The sequence below is a fragment of the Protopterus annectens genome, chromosome 3.part1, assembly GCF_019279795.1.
Source record: "Protopterus annectens isolate FY-2018-M chromosome 3.part1, PAN1.0, whole genome shotgun sequence".
Lineage (NCBI taxonomy): Eukaryota > Metazoa > Chordata > Ceratodontiformes > Protopteridae > Protopterus > Protopterus annectens.
In genome coordinates, this window is record NC_056732.1 from 677,612,507 (window position 1) to 677,632,672 (window position 20,166).

A 20,166-nucleotide genomic window follows, 5' to 3' on the forward strand; every position below is an offset into this window, starting at 1 on the left:
TTTGACTGATACAGTTATGTATAACATTTTACACACTGTGACAACTGTATATTAATTTTATATTTACATTCATCATAATAGTTTAATTTATATTACAAATTCGTTGTATTAAAATAGATATTTATTATTTTTAAATATATACTTATTTATATTTACAATAAGCAATATTCTTATCAATTTTTATAACATTAGCTCATATTATCAGGTTAAATAGCATTTGATGATAAAAATTTTTTTATTTTTTATTTGCTATTCTTATTTTTATTTGTACTTTTTAGTTTGAAGTACACACAGATTTACTGTTATGATTGTTTTGGTCAAATATGCTTTAACATCGATCATAGCTTTCCTATTAGGGGATACGGTGTTACATATTCCTCATTTTGCTCCACCATTGTCTACTGTTATCTTAGAAATGACTCGATTACATTTTAGACAGTGCCCCTTTAATTGGTTTCCTTTATGATAACCTTTTTCGTTATTCTGATCTTCTTGCATTTGAAAATTTCCCAATATGTTATCTTGGATTTTTTCACATCCATTTTCTCCTAATACCTTCTTCATTGAAATTCCATGCACGAGGTATTACGGCACTTTTTCCATAATGCACACTACTTACACATTTAAAATCACATACTTAGAATTTGACAAATAGAATGTTGTCATATAAATCTCTTCTAAGATATTTCTTTGTTTTAAAATTGGTTTTATTGATATTAACTTTTAGTAATAAACAGTAGCGCACGATACCTTGGTATGTTGTTACCGTGCACTGCTAACAATTAGGAATATGCCGTATAAAATCTTCACATACAGTTTCCACTCTTTATGTATTATTTTCTAAGTTTATGGTAACTTGAACCAACATGTATTTTTAAAATTGAATTGCTTAAGATAATATTTTATATTTTCATGATTTATGGTTCACAAAATGACATAGAAATTAAGGTATGTTACTTAGTTATATTGGGACCAAAAGTGCAATATTTCTTTAAATCAAGCAAATGTCAGCACTAGAAGATGTCTTGATTAATAAATAACTAAGCGGCAACATTGCGTTTTGAATATGTAAACTGAAACGCAACAAAAAACATTTATGTTGGGTTTAAAAGAATAAGATTTTTTTGAATAGAATGGATGGTTGCAGTAGAAGATGTCTTGATTAGTAACTAACCAAGCGGCAACATTGCGTTTTGAATATGTAAACTGAAACGCAACATTGACCTAACAGTAATTCTATTGTCAATAGAAGTTTATTGATACTTATGTAATCTTTATATGGTTATGTCTTTACTGTATCTGAAATTTGCGTTGTATATGAAATATATGTGAGTGTATTTAAGACATTGGACAGCTGACACGTCCGGTGAATTTTTACTAGGTCTCCATTTTTACAATATCATAATATGTCACTTTAAGAGCTTGATTTTTTAATTGCCACATTAATTGATTCATTGGTTTTGTTATTGTTTCATTTGCCCGCCAAAATTTATTTAAATAGTTGGGTATTTTTTGTTGTAAATTGTATCTGATGAAGCGTAGTCAACCTACGTGAAAGCGCTTATTCCTTGTTCCTAATAAAGAAGTTTTTTGACTTGAAGACGGAGTTTTTCCTGTGGCGATCTCTTCTGTTCTTAACGCTAATTAACAGAAAGGTGAGAGGGGGATCCATGGGCAGACATGCAGAAATGGCTACAAGACGTACCTTTATAGAGGCTCAGGATAGTAAGTCACAAAAATATTTAAGCATCAGTGGTCCAAACTCCTTGCTGGGTCTCTGGGTATTAGCTAGGCATCAACTGAAAAATCTCTTTCATGTGCTAATATATGATAAGTAGCAGCCTTTCTGGTAACCATTTGAAATGTTGGGACCCATTACAGTGAGTCCTGAAACACTGAGACCGAATGGCCAAAAAATTGGACTTGTATGTATTAAGTCTGTGATGCCACTTCTTGGAATATTCCCTTTTCCCAGAGGTATGGTGATCTCTGAGTTGGTACACATAGTATGGGGGATGTTGGGGGTTGCCCCAATGTGGGGGGAAGCAAAAAGAAGTTCTAAGGAGAACAGCGAGTTTTGAGATTCTCTCTTCTGCCGTTTCTCTGTTTTTTTTTTCAGCTTCTCGTCACTCAGCATTTTACGTGCCAATATTTCAATAGGGAGACAGGATTTCTTGCCTCCTTCAGTACCTGCGGCACATCTTCTTGAAAGTGGAAGTCATCAAAAATGAATCACCCAGGCAGTCAGTTGCAGTGGTTTGACCACAGGGTGCATCTTACTCCACTTGTCTGGTGTGACTATATCCAGTCTGTGAGAAAGCTTCTAGTAATTGCCCCTGGTCAATTCCATAAGGGAGAACCAATTTTTCCTTAGGTCAAAAGTGAGCCACTAAACTGATTCCTGGAGAGACTTGCCCAGTCTTCAGAAATAACCTGGAGATCACTGGAAAGAGTGAAAATGCATAAAGGAACACCCCCAACCATGGGAATGAAAGAGCACATGTTTTCCAGGTGTGCTTCCCACATCTGGGAACCCCCTGGAAGACCTATGCATTGCGTCTCCACTCATGAGGATCTGCTTAGCTTGTCTACCACTATGGTCTGCTCTTGTAGTATGCCAGAAGCTAACTCCCAAGGTATCACTGCCAGCCAGCACAGGGGTATGGCCTGGTGTCCTAGTTTATGTACCACATTATGGTGGAGAGAAAACAAATTAAGAAAAAAAAGTCCCAAAGTGTTCTCAAGCACCAAACATAAAATATATTTCTATTCCTGAAATACACTTCAAGTGCATAAATATAGTACCTTCAGGCAAAATGACTCAAACAGTAAAATGAAGGCAAGTAGTCATGAAGTGTACATAAGCACCAAAATACTCAATTTCTAAGCTTAAAATCCTTGCACTTTAGTTAAAATGCAGTACATTTGTCTCACAAAACAGTCCCAGTATTCAATAAGTCCTGTTATAAAACAAAAAATGCAGCTCCTCACAAGAAACTTATGATGTTAATAAAATTGCCAGAATTTTTCAGAAAATAGAAGATACATCAAAAATATGCTGTGCGTGGAAAGTTTCTGCTATGGAGACTTGTCTGTTAGAAATTAAGCCTACAGCTGTGTACTGTGAAGCCTCTCAGAGTTTGCTCCTTGAGGCAGCAGGAAATATCTGAAGATGTTTAGCCACTCTAGCTGTTTCTATATTAACTTTCTAAAATAAGATCATTTTAGGGGTTACTATAGGGGCAGCGAGAGTGGCAGTGTGTGTAGGGATGATAGCTTTTAGAAGTTGACCAGTTGTATCTTTGGCAGGATCCAAACCATAGGCTACTGTAGCAGTCAGAATGAAAATTATGACCTTTTCCCCACTGTTGTGTGATTGCAGAGTTGATTTACATATATTTAGCAGGGGGTATGGGGGGATGCCCCCTACGTTAAATAGGTTTTCAATATTATGGGTTTCAATATTTTGACTTTTCAATCAAATGATAGGAATGCAAATATCTGCATTTCCCACACACATGTACGTTTGCAGGGTCTGATAATTCACATCAGTGATGCAAAATACCTTGCATAGGTTTATGGGTGTCATCTATAAAGCAGATCCATAATGAAAAATTATTTTGTGTTTCTATGGGTTAGTGAGCGGATCTGTAATGCAAAAATGCTCATGTGAGTCTACAGCAAAGGAATATATCTATAATGTTGAACAGCCTGTGAAGCTCTTTGAGGAAAGAAAATGTATCTATGAAGTGGAATGGCTTGTGTGGGCCTGTGGGTTTGCAATACACATACCTGTGGTACATAATGACTTGTGTAGACCTATATCTGTGGTACATAATGACTTGTGTAGACTTATGGCATTGGAAACAGATTTGAATTACATAATGGCAGGTTTTTACTCTCACTAATGTGCAGTGAACTGCATTTAATTTATTTATTTATTTTTATTTATTTGCAGTTGGTTTACCAGGATAGTCCATTGGGCTAAATGAACCCGTTTTCAATGGAGTCCTGGGGAGAAAAGCTCCAAAACTAAATAGGCTACAGTAGATTATTCATAATAGTTATACAAATTATACTATCATACAAAAGTTAAACATACAAGAAAAAACAATTTGCAAATAATACAGCAAAAACTAGAATGAATACAGACTAGTGATGAAATTAATAGATAATACAGACTAAAAGGAAATTTAGCGCAAAAGTACTGAGAAATAATAATATATTCGGAAGCATTTCACGACAATACTGAGAAATAATAACATATTAGGAAGCATTGCACAAAAATACTGAGAAGTAATAACGTATTAGGAAGCAAACACTTAGGAGGTGTGGCCTAGTGTATTCTTTCCAATTATCGTAGGAATAATAATATGTATGAGTTAGGGTGAATAATAAGGAAAATTGTAGGAGGAAACAGGGGAAGAAGGAAGATGGAAATTGCAAGTGTTAGTTATGTGGGGTGGGAGCAAGAGCATTCCCACTGGGATACTAGATGTGAATGAAGAGATCTTTTAAAAATAAAATGGTTGTTTGTGGTGCGAATGGAAGGTGGAAGGGAGTTCCAAAGGCATGCAAGGCCATAAGACAGAATATTTTTGCCTGGGGGACGAGTTGGTTTATATACTTCTAATAGATTTTGATTGTTGGACCTTAATACTCTATCAGGAAGGTGCATTTTAAAGGCTGATGAAAGGGAGGGACAGAGGGAGGGGTTGAAAATGAGCTTATGTGCAAGATTTAGTTGAGTATATGCGAGATAACTGGGTAGCTCTAGCCATTTTAGTTTTTGGAGAGAGGAACAGTGGTGGGTGGAGGACTTGTAGTTGGTAGCGAACTTGGCAATTTTGTTGTAGCAAGAGGAAAGTTGTGTTTTTAGAGAGGTCTGTAGATTAGTTAGGAGTGGAGCTCCATAGAGAAGGGAGGGGATAAGAAATGAAGTAGAGAGGGTGAATTTGGTAGCAGGTGTAAGGTAGCGATTTTGTCAGTAAAGCATACCTAGTTTTTGATGGGTTTTTTTGATATTTAGCTGTAGATGAGAGTTGAATTTGAGCTGGCTATCAATTTGGACCCCAAGTAACTTGGTCTCTGACACCAGTTCCAGAGGTACATTATTTTGACTAGTGATGGAGAATGTGTTTATATCGAAAGAAGTTGCCTTAGAGGGGGTAAATAACATTAATTTGGTTTTAGAGGCATTGAGTGCTAGGTGATTTCTTTTCATCCATTGCTCAGTGGTTGTAAAAGCATCTCAAGTCAGTTTTAGGAGTGAGGGGATAGAAGTGGCAGAGCATATAATAGTAGAATCATCAGCGTATTGGATGATGTCTGAGAATGGGATAGAGTCGCGGAAATCATTTATAAATATATTAAAGAGAAGGGGACCCAGTATGGAGCCCTGGGGTACCCCAGTAGGGGTATTTAGAAATGAGGAGGTAGCCTTTTTCCATTTGACTGCTTGATATCTGTTAGATAAGTAGCTGGAGAACCAGTTCAAAGAGGAGGGACATAGGTTAAGTTTTGAGAGTTTAGTTAGTAACAGGCTGTGAGAGATAGTGTCAAAGGCCTTAGAGAGGTCGAATAGTAGGTTAGAAACAATTTGGCCAGAGTCAGGGGCTTTATTTACAGTTTCAAGGAAGGAGAGGAGGGCAGCCATAGTGCTATGATTTGGTCTGAATCCATGCTGTGTGGGAGTTAGTAGGTGATTATCTAAGAGATGTGGAAGGAGTTGTAGTTGGATACACTTTACTAGGAGTTTAGAGATGGGGGGCAGAATAGCGATGGGGTGGAAATTAGTAACATTGTTGTTGTTGCCACCTTTACGTAAAGGTATGATAAAGGCCTTTTTCCATATTTGGGGTACTATACATTCTTGGATAGAGCGGTTGATTAAAATGCTAATAGGATAAGCGATTGCTTCAGCAGCTTTGCTAAGAAAGTAAGAAGGGATGTTATCAGGAGCATTAGTGCATGGCTTGAGTTTCAGAAGGAGTTTCTTTATAGTAGTAGAAGTGGGTATAGGTTTTAATGAGCAAAAAGGATAGTGTGAAAAGGGGGAATTAGGGGCAGATGAAGATGATGAAGTAGTTAGAGTAGGAGAAGGAGTGGAGGGACGGGAGTTAGTAGATGGGAATGAGGAAGTAGTAGCAGTGCAGGGTAGAGTGCTGGTGGGGGAGGGCGGGGGAGTATTGGAGAATGTAGTGGTGTTAGAGAAAGATGATGTTAATTTGGAAATAGATTCAATGAAAAGAGTTAAATTGGGTAGCCAAATCTAGGTCAGGAGCGTTTGGGTCTGGCATAGGGGTATCTGGTTTGCTGGGGTTAAGTAGAGTAGAGATACCTTTCCAGAATTTCTGAGGGTTTGATTTATTATTGTTTTGGAGTGTGGAAAATTAGAAGTTATGTACTCACCATAACGTTCCATCTGAGTAGGTGTATTCATTTGTCTGCAACCTGTGGGTTATGGATCCGATATCGGATCCGAACCGGCATGGTTTACCAGCTATGGATCCAAGCTCTCAGCTCCTCCCCTCACCCATAATGCCCTGCTCTACCCTCATGACCTCAGATCGAGTTTGCCAACAGCAAGAACACCCTGAAAAGGGTAACACATAATATGCAGGAAACTGAAAGGCCAGGGGGATAGGAGGGCGGGATGGTTGCAGACAAATGAATACACCTACTCAGATGGAACGTTATGGTGAGTACATAACTTCTAAATCTGAAGTAGGAGATTCATTTGTCTGCAACCTGTGGGACAGAGTCCCCAGCTACCTGAATCTTGGGCGCCATCATGGAAGGATATTCCGGAGCACCGGAGCCAAAGGATGCTCTACCCCTAGATGCAAGATCAAACTTGTAGTGGGAAATAAAAGTATGAGATGAAGCCCACGTGGCTGCTGCACAAATATCATCTAGAGGAATCCTAGCCTTAAAGGCTGCCGAGGTAGATACTGACCGGGTTGAATGGGCGTGTACACCTCCTGCGGGCCTTCCTGAAGCTTGATAAGCCAATAAGATACATTGTGAAATCCAGCGAGACAGAGAGACTTTAGAAATTGGCTTGCCCAAATTAAATGTAGCAAAGGAAATGAACAACTGGTCGGATTGCCTATGACCAGCCGTTCTGTTTAGATAAAATCTAAGTTGCCTGTGAACATCTAAGGAGTGAAGCTTGTATTCACCTTTGTTTTCATATTTAGGAAAGAAAACAGGGAAGTTAATGGATTGATTAATGTTTGCTTCAGAAGCTACTTTAGGAAGAAAGGACGGGTTGGTCCTGAGGTAAACACGGTCCGGATGAAAGACCAAGTAAGGAGGTTTAGCTGATAATGCTTGGAGCTCTGAAACTCTCTTGGCGATGTAATGGCTACTAAAAAAGCAGTCTTGAAAGACAAGAATTTGAGATCTACCGTAGCCGCTGGTTCAAAGGGGGGGGGCGGTCAAGGCCTGGAGAACTAAGGAAAGGTCCCAGGGAGGAACCGCTTGTTTTACAGGGGGCCTGAGAAGGAAAGTACCTTTAAGGAAAATTTTACACAACTTGGCTGACATGAGTGGACTAGAGTCATGACCAATGTGATAATGTGAAATTGCCGCAAGTTGTACTTTGACTGTGGAACTGCTGGCACCATCGTTAAAAAGAGTAGTTAAGAAATCAAGCACTAAAGGGAGAGGAGCTGTGAAGGGATTCAGGCCTTGCCGCTCCACCCACAAAGAAAACCGTTTCCACTTGCTGCGGTAGACTTTCCTAGTGGACGGTTTATGAGCTGCCACCAGGATCGCCTTAACAGGGGACGAAATACCGGGAGTCCTGATCAAGAGTGGAACTGGAACAGCCAAGTGGTCAGCTTCAGGTTGTCCAGGTTCTGAGGAGATAGGCAGGATGGATGAGATATCAGATCCGGGATGGGATCTAGAATCCAAGGAGGATTCACCGAGTGAGACCTTAGGAAGGGGAACCAGATCTGCCGAGGCCAAAACGGAGCAATGAGAATCATTCTGCAACCCACCCGAGAGGCTTTCTGAAGAACTTGGAGCATCAGAGGCAATGATGGATAAGCATACAGAAGACCGGGTGGCCAAGCATGCACCAGAGCGTCTCTTGGGGAACCTCCTGGAGGAGGTATCAGAGCGAAAAAACTGTCGCACTTGGTGTTTGAGGGAGAGGCAAAAAGATCGCATGAAGGAGTTCCCCACCGTGCGAATATGCGTTCCGCTACTTGAAAATTGAGAGACCACTCGTAAGGGGTCAGAATGGTGCGACTGAGCTTGTCTGCCAGGATGTTGGACCGACCTGGAATGTGCGTTGCTATTAGAAAGCGGTTGGTGGAGATTGCCCATTCCCAAACTCTCATGGCTTCTCGACAAAGAGGGTAAGACCTCGTTCCCCCTTGCTTGTTGATATACCAGACAACCGACATGTTGTCCGATTGAATCGCAATTGTTCCCAAGGGAAGAAAGTCCTGAAGTGCTAGCAATGCTAAGAGCACTGCTCTCATCTCTAGAACGTTGATATGCAGTAAGGTCTCTGAATCATTCCACGTGCCTTGGACGGTCCGGCCCGCAAAATGCCCCCCCCCCACCCGAGGCGGGAGGCGTCAGTGGTCACCGTGGCGAGAGGGGGAGAAGCACAAAATGGGCGGCCCCCGTGGAGATCTGGGGAGTGAAGCCACCACAGGAGGGACTGCTTGCAAGCCTTGCTGATCGCAATGGGATGATGCATAGGAAGAGCAAGGTATGACCACTGTACTAAGAGAGTCCACTGGAGGATGTGCATATTGAGCCTGGCGAGAGGAAGAAGTGCTATGGCAGATGCCATGGACCCTAGAGCCCTCAGGACCAACTCCGCCGGAACAGAACTTGAGTGGAGAATGGCCCGCACCTGGAGCTGCAGATTTTGAACTCTGTCCGCAGTGAGGAAGGCTTTTAAACTCCTTGTGTCTAACCTGGCCCCTATAAAATCTAAGAGCTGTGTGGGCGTCAGGTTGGATTTCTTTGTATTTATAGTAATGCCCAGATTGGGAGCAAGATGGAGAAAGGAGTCTCACGCCAATAGTAGTAGATGCCTTGTTGGGGCGGTAAGGAGCCAGTCGTCCAGGTAGGGAAAGACCTGCACCCCCTGAAGCCTCAGGTGGGCCGCTACCACTGCTAATACTTTGGTTAACACCCTGGGGGCTGTGGTGAGACCAAAGGGAAGGACCCGGAACTGCTAGTGACTGTCTCCCAGCCGGAAGCGGAGGAACCTCCTGGAGCGCCTGTCCATTAGGATGTGGTAGTACGCATCTTTGAGGTCTATGGAACACATCCAGTGACTTTCTCCCAGAAGGGGGAGAATAGATTGAAGTGTGACCATTCGGAATTTTTCCTTGGGAACTGCCAGGTTCAAGAGAGAAAGGTCTAAAATTGGTCTTAGATCCCCCGTCTTTTTTGGCACTAAAAAGAACCTGGAGTAGAACCCTGATCCGATCTGGTCTGGGGGGACAGGCTGGATGGCTCTTTTCTTTAGCAGATGGCCAATTTCTGCCAAAGCAGCCTCCCGTTGACCGGGTGGAACGTCTGGGAGGGACTTCAATTTTGGTAAGTGACGAAAAGGGATGCGGTATCCTCTGGATATGATCTGGAGAACCCAGCAGTCTGATGTTATGGACTCCCATGCCGCTAGGTGCCCCGAAAAACGTCCCCCGACTGCCTCCAGAGTGGAGCAGCCGGGCAACCCCTCAGGGTTGCTGCGGGCCGCTCAGAGAAGGGTTCTCTGGAATCGAAGTTCCTGGGAGCCCCTCTGCCTCTAGGGCGGCGTCCTCCCTGTCCTCCTCTGCCACGGAAGGACTGGTTGTCCGGAGCAGGCTGGGATTGCTGCGACTTCCGGAACCACACCTTCTTCTGACCCTTTTGGTTCCTAGAATAGGGCCTCTGGGGTGCAGAGAAGCGGATTCCGACGGCAGACAGCATCTTCCCGTCCTTCTCGCTCTGGGTCAAAGTGTCGCGAATGGTTTTGCCAAAGAGGGCAGAACCATCAAAGGGGGCGTTCGCAAATGACGCTTTGAAGGGCTCAGAGAAATCGCAATGACGGAGCCAGGCCTGACGTCTAGTGACTAGACCTGCCCCTGCGGCTCTAGCGGTGCCTTCCATAGCATGGGAGAGTAGCCGCATAGAGGTATTGGTAACTGATCTAAGAGTGGCCATTCGGGTGGAGTGCAGCACTTTGTCCTCCTCCGACATGGACTCTGGGGGAGATGCAGCGATTCTTTAATGAGATCTCGCTGCATCCTAATAACGTGTGCCAGGTAGTTCAGCGCCCTTACCGAGAAGGTCGCTGAACTAAACATCCGCTTCCCCAAGCGGTCCATCATCCGAGACTCCTTGCTCGGGGGATGGACTGAGGGACTCTCCTGAGCAAGTTCCCTCTTGGTGGCCGCCGTCAACATGGCATCTACCGGAGGCCCCTTACTCCAATGGGCACGGTCAGACGGTGGGCTGAGGATCCTGTCAGGCCTCTTAGGGATTGGCTCCACGGTGTCCGGTTCCTTCCACGCCCTGGTGATAATGAGGTCCACCAGGGGGTCGGCAGGAGGGGACACCCAAGAGGTAGACGGGCCCACTTCAAATGCCTCCAAGAACACGGCCTCGTCAGAGGAAGAGTTGGGGCAGACCACCCCCCCCTTATACGGAGCATTTCCATGATGTCTCCAAATGAGACATCCTCGGGGAGTGACCGTGGGGAGCCTTCCCCTTCCTCCAAATCCGTGTCTTCCGTGAGAGACTCGGGGGAGTCAATGTGCCTCCTTTTGCATGTATGCTTGTGAGGAACATCCTCTGGGGGGCTGTCAGAGGACTCCTCGCAAGCAGCAACCTGTTCCAGGGGAACAGCTTGGGGCACAGATGGTGGAAGCCTGACCCAGTGCAGAGGGAGCGCGGGACGGAGCCGAAACAAGTGCCGGGGGTCCGGAGACCCTCAACAGGGCCCTCTCCACTACATCAAAGGCCGAAGGGGAGCCGACCTCGACCAAAGGATTAGACAATCGGCTCCCCCTCGGATCCGAAGAGTGGATCGGAGCCGGCGCCGAAGCGCTCGGATCCGAAGGGACAGTGCGCTCCGACACAGACGGCGCCAAAGGAGCACTGATCCCCCCGGATCCGAGGCTCGGATCCAGGCTCCGAGAGGTCGGATCCGATGCACTCGAGGGCAGGGTCGGATCCGGTACCAAGTACTATCGGCGCCACCCACCCCGCCCGAGCTGCTCAGCTCCAACTGCTCCAACCCGGTAGCGGGTCGGAGAAGGAGCAATTGGCTGGAAAGGGGTCGAGCTCGGGGCAAGAGCACTCCCATCTGCATCTGGGCCTGGATGAACCTTCTCATCATCCGGTCCAGATCAGCATCCGATAGGCTGTACGTTGATCTCGACGAGGCTACCGAGGTAGGCCTTGAGTGCCTCCTCGATAGCATCGACGGAGATCGGGTCTCCTCATCTTCAGGTCCCGGTGAAAAACACACTGGAGACCGGAGCCGAGAAGGAGGAGATCCAGCCGACAAGGGAGCTGGGGGAGAAGCCCGCTTGGCTGGCGGGGCCGAAACAGAGGTCTCGGCCCGCCGCTTATGGTGCTTCTCCCTCCGGTCCCTTTTTCTAGCATACCTCTCCTCCGAACCAGAAGCGGGAGGTTGAGTCCCAGGAGGAGGAGGGGGAGCCGGAGAGGGAATAACCGTGGGGACGGTTACCCCCGAAGGAGCGGAGGTCGGAGCAGAGTCCGGCGGCAAAAGGCCCGCCAAAACAAGCTTGGACCTCCGCTCCTTCAATGCCCTGGGGTTGAACCCTGCACAAATGGAACATCCAGATGTGAGGTGTTCAACCCCCAGGCATCTAACACACCAAGTGTGGCCATCAGCTGGGGAAAGCTTACGGCCACACTCGGAGCATTTAGAGAACATAGCCTTGGGCTGCTCAGACATCCCAAGCTAACAAATAAAAGTTACAATAACTAAGGTAAAGTAACTAAACAAAATTCACTCACAGGCCCAACACACACACTATGCTACCAGCGAGGGGAGGGATATAAATTTTAGATTAAACTCTAAAAAAAAAGTAATAATATAAGAGGGAAACCTACACTTTCACACAAATTAACCAAAAATTTTACCAAATTTTACAATATAAGCACTGAAACTATCACTTAGCTGGAGAGCTGGAAAAACAATCTGGTCACCATGCGCGGCAAACGAGATCTGAGGTCATGAGGGTAGAGCAGGGCATTATGGGTGAGGGGAGGAGCTGAGAGCTTGGATCCATAGCTGGTAAACCATGCCGGTTCGGATCCGATATCGGATCCATAACCCACAGGTTGCAGACAAATGAATCTCCTACTTCAGATGTAATTTTGTCGATCGGAGATTATGAGCTTTTTTACCTTATTTCGAAGTATTTTATATTCATTGTGGACTAGGGGGGGATTTGTTTTTCTGGTAGTGTGCCCAGACTTTATCTCTGTGCCGCATAGATGCTAGTGTGTTTTTGGTTAGCCAAGGGGCTGTTTTAATTTTAATTCTCTTAGTCCTTAAGGGTGCATGGGAGTCAAGTAGTTTTAGGAATATTGAGTTGAAGTGGGCAACTGCGTTATCTAGAGATAATGTTTTTAGACAATTCCAGTTAATTGCTTTTAGAGAGTTTGAAAAGGTTGTTGGGTTAAAGTTTTTTTGGTTACGGATAGTAATATAATTATGGGTGCGATGCAGGAGTGAAGGGAGTCTATGAGTGAAGATGGGCATGTGGTCACTGAGGGGATCAGAAAGAGTGCCACTGTCAGAGAAATAATGGGGATGAGAGACTAGAATCCAATCTAGAATACTGCCGCTAGAGAGGTTTTTTGAGGGGTGTGTCACAGAGTTGATTAGCTGTGAAAAATTGTAGAGGTTGATATTAAGATGGTTTTTAGGAGACTGAATGGAGGCCCAGTTAATATTCTTGTCTCCTAAGATTATAGTTTCATTGCTAATATTGTTGGAGAGCCAGGAGAGGATATCTTCAAGTGTAGAAATATTATCCCCTGGGGGGATGTAGAGTGAGGCTATACACGTGTTTATGTAGGTTAACTTGGAGTAATGTGAGGAGTAGTTCAGCAGTTTTAAAGTGTGGAATAGGTTTGTTATAGGGGGTAACTGACAATGAGGATGAGTATAGGAGAGCTACTCCACCCCCTTTTTTATGGGACCTGTCTTTTCTTATGATAGAATAGTTTGGAGGAATAATTTCAGAGTTTTTTATATGGGGGTTTTACCATGTTTCAGAGATGGTTAGGATGTCAGGTTTATTATGTATGAGCCAAGCATGGAGGTTTGGGACTTTGTTTACTATACTTTGGGCATTAAAAGAAGTAAATAAGATGGACTTGTCTGTAGTAGAAGATGTGGAGGGGCCTGGGTTGGGATGGATGTCACCTGATAATAGACTGGAAATTAGATGTAAGAGTGGATTAGTGAGGTAGTTGGACAGTTTAGTAAGTAGATTGGGTTCTATTGTGAATCTGAAGCATTTGCTAGTTACTATGGGGGTAAAATGTTTTTGAGAGGTGATAAGTTTGTATGGAAAAAGTAAGAGGTTATTTATAGGATACAGATGTGGAGAAATAGGAGTGTGTGAGTATGGTAGAGGGAAGTTTAGGTGGTTGGTAACATGGAGGGATTGTGAGTGGTATGAGTTAAGGGGTTGGGTGAGGTAGTAAAGATAGGATAAATTAAGAAGTAGCAGAAGTAAAAAGGAGATGAATGAGGGTTTTGAAAGCATAATGAAATGGGGAATATGTAGAGTTGAAATGTTGTTGATGAATTATATGTGGTTATAAGGGAGATTTATGTATATAGGGGCCGGTAAGGACTGAATTAATAGTGCAGGAGTGGAGAGATGTGTTAGGATTGGAGGGGGTGTGGTTAGGGAGTGGGAGTAGAGGGAAAAGAGGAATCCTATTGGCTAGGTGGGATAGTCTTGGAAAGGTAAAGAAGGTTAATTTGGGCGGGAAAAAGGGAGTGGTTATTTTCAGAGAATATGTGATTGATTGGAGTAGAATGGCAGTGGGTGTGGTTATGGGGGAATATAGGTAGAGGTGGTGGGGTGGGTGGGAAATCGGGGCAGGGTAGGGGAGCGGAGTGAGCCCGCAGGGCGAACGGAGCGGGTAGATTCAAAGAGGGTTGGAGAGGTTCGAGAGCCTATCAGTGGAGTGTTGTTTGAGAGGGGTAAGTTTGCAGAATGGTAAGTAGAGGGGACCTGGATGTGTTGGGTAAGAGTGGGCTATGAGAGTTTAGGAGAGAGAGTGAGAAAAGAAATGCTAGAGCTTAGAGTGGGCTAAAAGAGTATAGGAGAAATAGAGTGGGAAAAAGAAATGTTACAGCTTAGAGAGAATACATAAGTGAGTAAAGTGAAGCCTATTTTAGTGGGGGGAGGATGCCACCTAGTGGACAAATGCAGAAGTAAACCTTAGTCCACTAGGATATTCTCTGGACCAATAAATCCCACAAATGAGTTTCTAACTGCATTGAAATATGGATCAGTACAGCTACCAAAAACTATTTTCTTTACCATTAAAATGCAAAATCTATTTAACATATCAATCCTATTTTAAACAATTTCAATTTTTTTTTTATTTTACTGACTGACATTTGATTACTGGAAAGGTCCGACTGTGCATGAGCCCATCTTCACCAGAGGTCCAGGGAGAAAAGCTCCAAAGTACTACAAAACATTTTAAGAACAATAATCTTACAATCTTCAAAAAAGAAAAAAAATAACACCTACAGTTTAAATAATTATACTAAATTGGACATAATATGAAAACATCGGTTAAGAATACATTCAACATATATGACAATGATTTAATATTCAGAGAAAGTTTAATTTTTCTATAAACTGGCTAAAGCTAAGTTAGTATAATACAAACAAGAACTGCAATACGAAAAAAGGGTTGTGGTATATTTAGAAAGAGAGTCCTGTGACAGAAGTAAGGAAGTGGGAGAAGAAGGGAGAGCAAGGAGGTATAAGGTATGAATAGGTACTTCGTGATATATAGGGATACAGTACATATATTTTAATAATCTTTTTTCTTGTACTACATGCCCAACGTCCTGTGTATTCAACACCTTCATTTTAACTCAGTTCTGACTGCCACACTTGCAGTATCATAAAATACGTATTGCGCACTGAAAATGCACTGTTCCATTCACTAGTGTAAGTGTACATCAGTAAACACTGCTGTGGATTTACAGGCACATAAAGACTGGACTAAAATGGTCTGTAAATTAAATAACGGTATAATTTTCAAAAAGTAAGACATTTATGATTAAAATAACCACTGTACAGTGACAGTACATCACTTCAGGACAGTGGGTAAACATTTATTATCAACTCTTTATCATCATGTACTATCGTAAGACAATACCTTGAATAGTCGCGCAGAAAATTATGTTAGCAAATGCCTGCACAAATCAATTTCACATACAAGAGTAAAGTATTACAAAACAACCTTTAAGCACTGATTAAAAGATACTGCCTGACATAACAGTATACCTTCCTGAATTTTAGATTAAGAACATTTCCACTTTTCTTCATCACTACTCAGACCTCAACAGAAAATATGAAGGCATTGCAAACAGGTTTTTCTCAAATTCTTCTGACAGATAACCAATAAATCACATGCAATAAAATTAGCTTTAAATAAGAGAAATACCAAGATGCTGTATGCATTTCTCACAAATTATTTATCTTTAAGACATTTGGAATTAACCATTCACCTTACTTACTTTTATATCTCCAATTTCCTTCTCATGGTGGTTTTGCATGTATTTAAATTCTTTCACTTTGGATTCTAGAGATGTTAAAGTTGGTTTTATCTTGTCCTATGGATTGAACAAAAAATAATAAAAACAAAAACATAATTAAACCACATGAACAAAAAGACCATGAACTGCAAATGTACTTTGATGACCTTCCATTACAAGGACAGTATAAAACACCAAGATGGTTACTATACCCATCACCAATCTTTGTAAAGTGCCAGGACAGGCGTACAGACACTGCTATGAACTTTAAGACCCATTAGTGCAGTGCTAGGTATGCAAAACTATAATTAACTTTTTAAAGTTTTAATTATTCAATTAACAGAACCCTTAATCGTACCTTTAAATAAGAATGAAGGCATAAAGTCTTAGAATGGGAGTGGTCTTGGTCGCTATCAGGCAACAAAGATAAAATGGGGCAAAACATTGGAAAACGACTGCAAATACAGTTTGGTGATAATTTATTATATTTGCAATCAATGTCTGGAAATTTTTTTTCTCCGTGTTACAGACTACCTTAACCCAAAAAATCAAACAAACAGTGTCTTCCTTGGGTGCATATTTCCCTTAAATGCCATTTATACTTGTACTTTATCAACCCCATTGATGCATTTCTGCCATGTTCCCCATTCCATACTTTTCTTGTCCAGTTCTGGTTATGAGGTAAAGCAGAAGGCACCAATATAGTTCTGAGGGATAAAACAAACACAAGTAAATCTGAAAGAATGTCCTAAAACAGATGACACTGACCAGTTACTGGTTAAAAGAATTTCCAGTGGTCACTAAAAGAAACTGCATGAAAAGATTAAGGAGGCAAAGAAACAAACCAGAGTAGTAAAGGAATCTTGTAAACCAGGGAAACTGGCTGAGGAGACAACTGCCAGTTATGGAATACATTCTGGTAGTTCCACTCTAATCTAGACCACAAAAGTACCTCACCAAGAGGATTACTGGCCTCAAACGTATGTCCTATGCAGCCCAAATGAAAAAACTCCGGCTGTACTCAGTGGCATATCGCTTACTCAGAGGCGATCTCTGCCTGACTTACAAAGCCATGTCCAACTCAGAATTGATAAACATGCTCCATCTAAAGAAATCCAAGTCACTATGAGCTACGCGCTCTAGTGAGCTAAACCTCGCCACAACAATAAATAGAACATGCTGGAGGGATAGATTCCTGTCACAGAGACTCCCCATGCTTTGGAACAAAATTCCAAACTACATCAGGCAGAACCCCTAACTAACATCTTCAAGAGAAACCTTGCCAATAGATGGGTAACAGAAAATACACCCCTGGGATCACTTCATTGGCTCTGCTTGACAGAGGATCAGTTAATTAATCAATGGGGCGGCGAAAACCGACACACTCTGACTAGGCTTATAAATGCTCTCGGGCAGATAGCCTAGTACCTACCTATGAACAATACAGAATATGAATAAAAAACACAAGAGACTACAACAAAGATCATCATAAACTGTGCAATGACTAGAAGGAAAGATGCTTAAAACAACCAGATTATACAACCTGCACTCAAGAATCCCACAAAATATAGGCTACACTAAATAAAAAAAAAGTTTTGATACTGGAGCCCAGAATGAGATTTGCATAACGTAGACACAAATTTAAAATATATATACTGTCTTTTGTGCTAGATCAGAAGGTTGTCAGTATCTTCTATACACCAGGTATATGGGTTCATAGGTGTGTACTAGGTGAATGGCACTGGAGCCTTTACAAACCTTGCCCATAGGATTACCCTGACATCGTGCCACCCAGCCTTAGCTCCCAGTGCCTCTGTCGAGTAGAGCCACTGGAGTGATCCCTGGGGTGAATTTTCAATTTCCCATCCACTCATCAAGATTTCTCTTGAAGAGGGCCAGTGAGGTGCTCTGTTTGACATGTATGGGAAGTCTACTCCAGATCAAGGGCAGTCTCTGGGTTATGAACCTGTCAATCCAGTATGTTCTGTTGATTGTGGTAATGAGGTTGAGGTCTCTGGAACATGTGGTGCAGAGGGATTGGGATTTCTTTAGATGTAGCATTTCTAACAGAGCTGGATCAGACATGGCTTTGTATGTCAAGCAGAGATCGCCTCTAAGCAAGCGATACGAGACAGAAAATAGTTGGAGTTTTTTGAGTCTGTCCATATAGGACAAGTGTTTGAGGCCTAGGATCCTCTTTGTGAGGTGCTTTTGCGACCTCTCCAGTTGTTGCAGGTGTCTAGTGAAGTACATGCCAAATGGGGCACTGTACTCTATGATTGGCCTAATGAGGGAAGAGTAGAGGGAGACAATGACCTCTTTCTTCCTGGATGCAAAACCCTTAGTAATGAGATGTGCCATACAGAAGGTCTTTCTGACCACAGTGGCAATGTGGTAGTCAAAAGAGAGGCTGCTGTCAACCTGTGTTTCCAGATCTCTTATAACACCTTCTGTGCTCAGTGGACTACCATCGATGTGGTAATTCATGGGAACCGGGTTTTTCCCAAAGGGTATTGGAGAATATTAGGGTCCATCCTAACACTCTCATACTGGGAACTACCCCTCCATTAACTGGGAAAACTACTCATGTACCAATACACTTGCCCAACATTTCCTGGAATTTATTAATTCAAATGCCCTGGACCAGCTCGTTCTTACCCCCACTAGAGGTAGCAATATCCTTGACCTGGTCATTACTAACATGGGTGACCGTTGCTCTACACCAATAGTTAACTCCTCCCTGGTGAGATCAGACCCCAAACTAAATCACCCTGGAAAACCACATCCCTCCTAACCCCCCCCCCCTGCAAAGTTAACTACCATAACCATTCATGTTCTAATACTGACCCTGCATTGCACTTTTGGGGGGGTGCTGTATTTCTGAAGGATCATCCTTTAGAGTAAATATTTAATCAAGGTCCCATCTGAATGGGTTGATGGTAATCTAGTTGGATGTTAAGGAGTCTATCACATTCCTGAAGGCCATAAGAGATTTTATTGTTTAAATATTTACACATTTAACATGTTCTACATATTTCTAATATAATGTACATTATTTACAATCCCAACTTCTTTCTCTTTACCCCCACTGTTTTTGCTATCAAACTTTTACTCACTTAAATTCTTTATTATTCAGTTTATTACATTCTTCACACATCATCTCAATATATACCACAAACATGCAAACTATCTTTTTAATTTCTTGTTTTTAATCTGCATTATGTAATTTAGACAATACTGAGTCCATACTTATCCCATGTAAATATTCATTCTTAAACACATTCATTACAGTAGAGAGTTGATTATCCAAACTAATTGGGATCTATGGTAGTTTGGATAATAAAACATACAATGAACTGGATAAATAAACTTCTAAAATCTTGTTTTTTCTGCATGCAGGGAATACACTTTTCAACCATTCAGTGATTCCAGTGGACAATAAAGAATATTTTTCACACATGAGCGGACAAGTTCAAAAAACATGCACAAGCAAATACTTATAACATCTGCATATTCAGACTTTATGATTTTTTTCCTACTCAAAAACTTTGGAAGACTGATTATCTGAAATTTCAGTTATCTGAATGCAAAGTTCGGATAATCGACTCTCTACTGTACTTTTTTTCTACAAATCTTTAACTGTTTTATATTTTGAAAACACATTTAATATTTTCTTCTGCATTACAAAAACTACTATTTTTTCTTAGCTATCTCATTTAGCATTAGCTTTTTCACTCTTTTTTGCCCCTGCTTCCTGCTCATCATTCATTCATTTCTCAGAAAATTGGTCCAGCCTAGCCCATCACCATGGCAAGGATAAGGGGACACTGAACATCATTTAAGGCAGGTGTTTGGGACTGTTTGAAATTTTTACAAAACCTTCAGCTGGTAACCACCATGGCACCAATAAAGGGTACCCAATCAGGGTATAAAATGATTTATTCATGAACCAGCAAGTGATGTAAAGCACATTTAGAGCATTCATTTCCTACCTGGAAACTTCATCAGAATCTGGTCAGCAGCTGAAGGTTTTGTTTTCTTAGTACTGATTTTCCCTCATCGTTTTCCATAGGAACTGGGTCGTTATTTGAAATTTTTACACTTTGACTCCCTAATCCCAGTACAGATATCCCATGACATGCCAGGATTTTGTTGTGCACAGGGTGTGTCAATTACAGCATCTCATTTACTTCTACAGGTGATGTAACCCCCAAGACTGCTCTAACTCCCTGAAAACTAGCACTCCCACATAATCGCAAATCTTCATCACAGATTCCACTCCAGGAGCAAGCATCAAGAACAAATGCACCTCCCCCCCCCTTCTCCTCGAGGAGTGGGAAGCTGACAAAACTACATAATGTCTCTCATCC

General features: G+C 42.3%; 1 protein-coding gene across 1 annotated transcript in view; it reads right to left on the reverse strand.

The window, feature by feature from the left end:
• LOC122797710 overlaps window positions 1-20,166 on the reverse strand; it is a 297,965-nt gene that overhangs the window by 83,977 nt on the left and 193,822 nt on the right. The window contains exon 6 of the mRNA XM_044066244.1: window positions 15,779-15,874. Within this exon, the coding sequence (XP_043922179.1) occupies window positions 15,779-15,874 (96 nt within the window). The remainder of the gene's footprint in view (window positions 1-15,778; window positions 15,875-20,166) is intronic.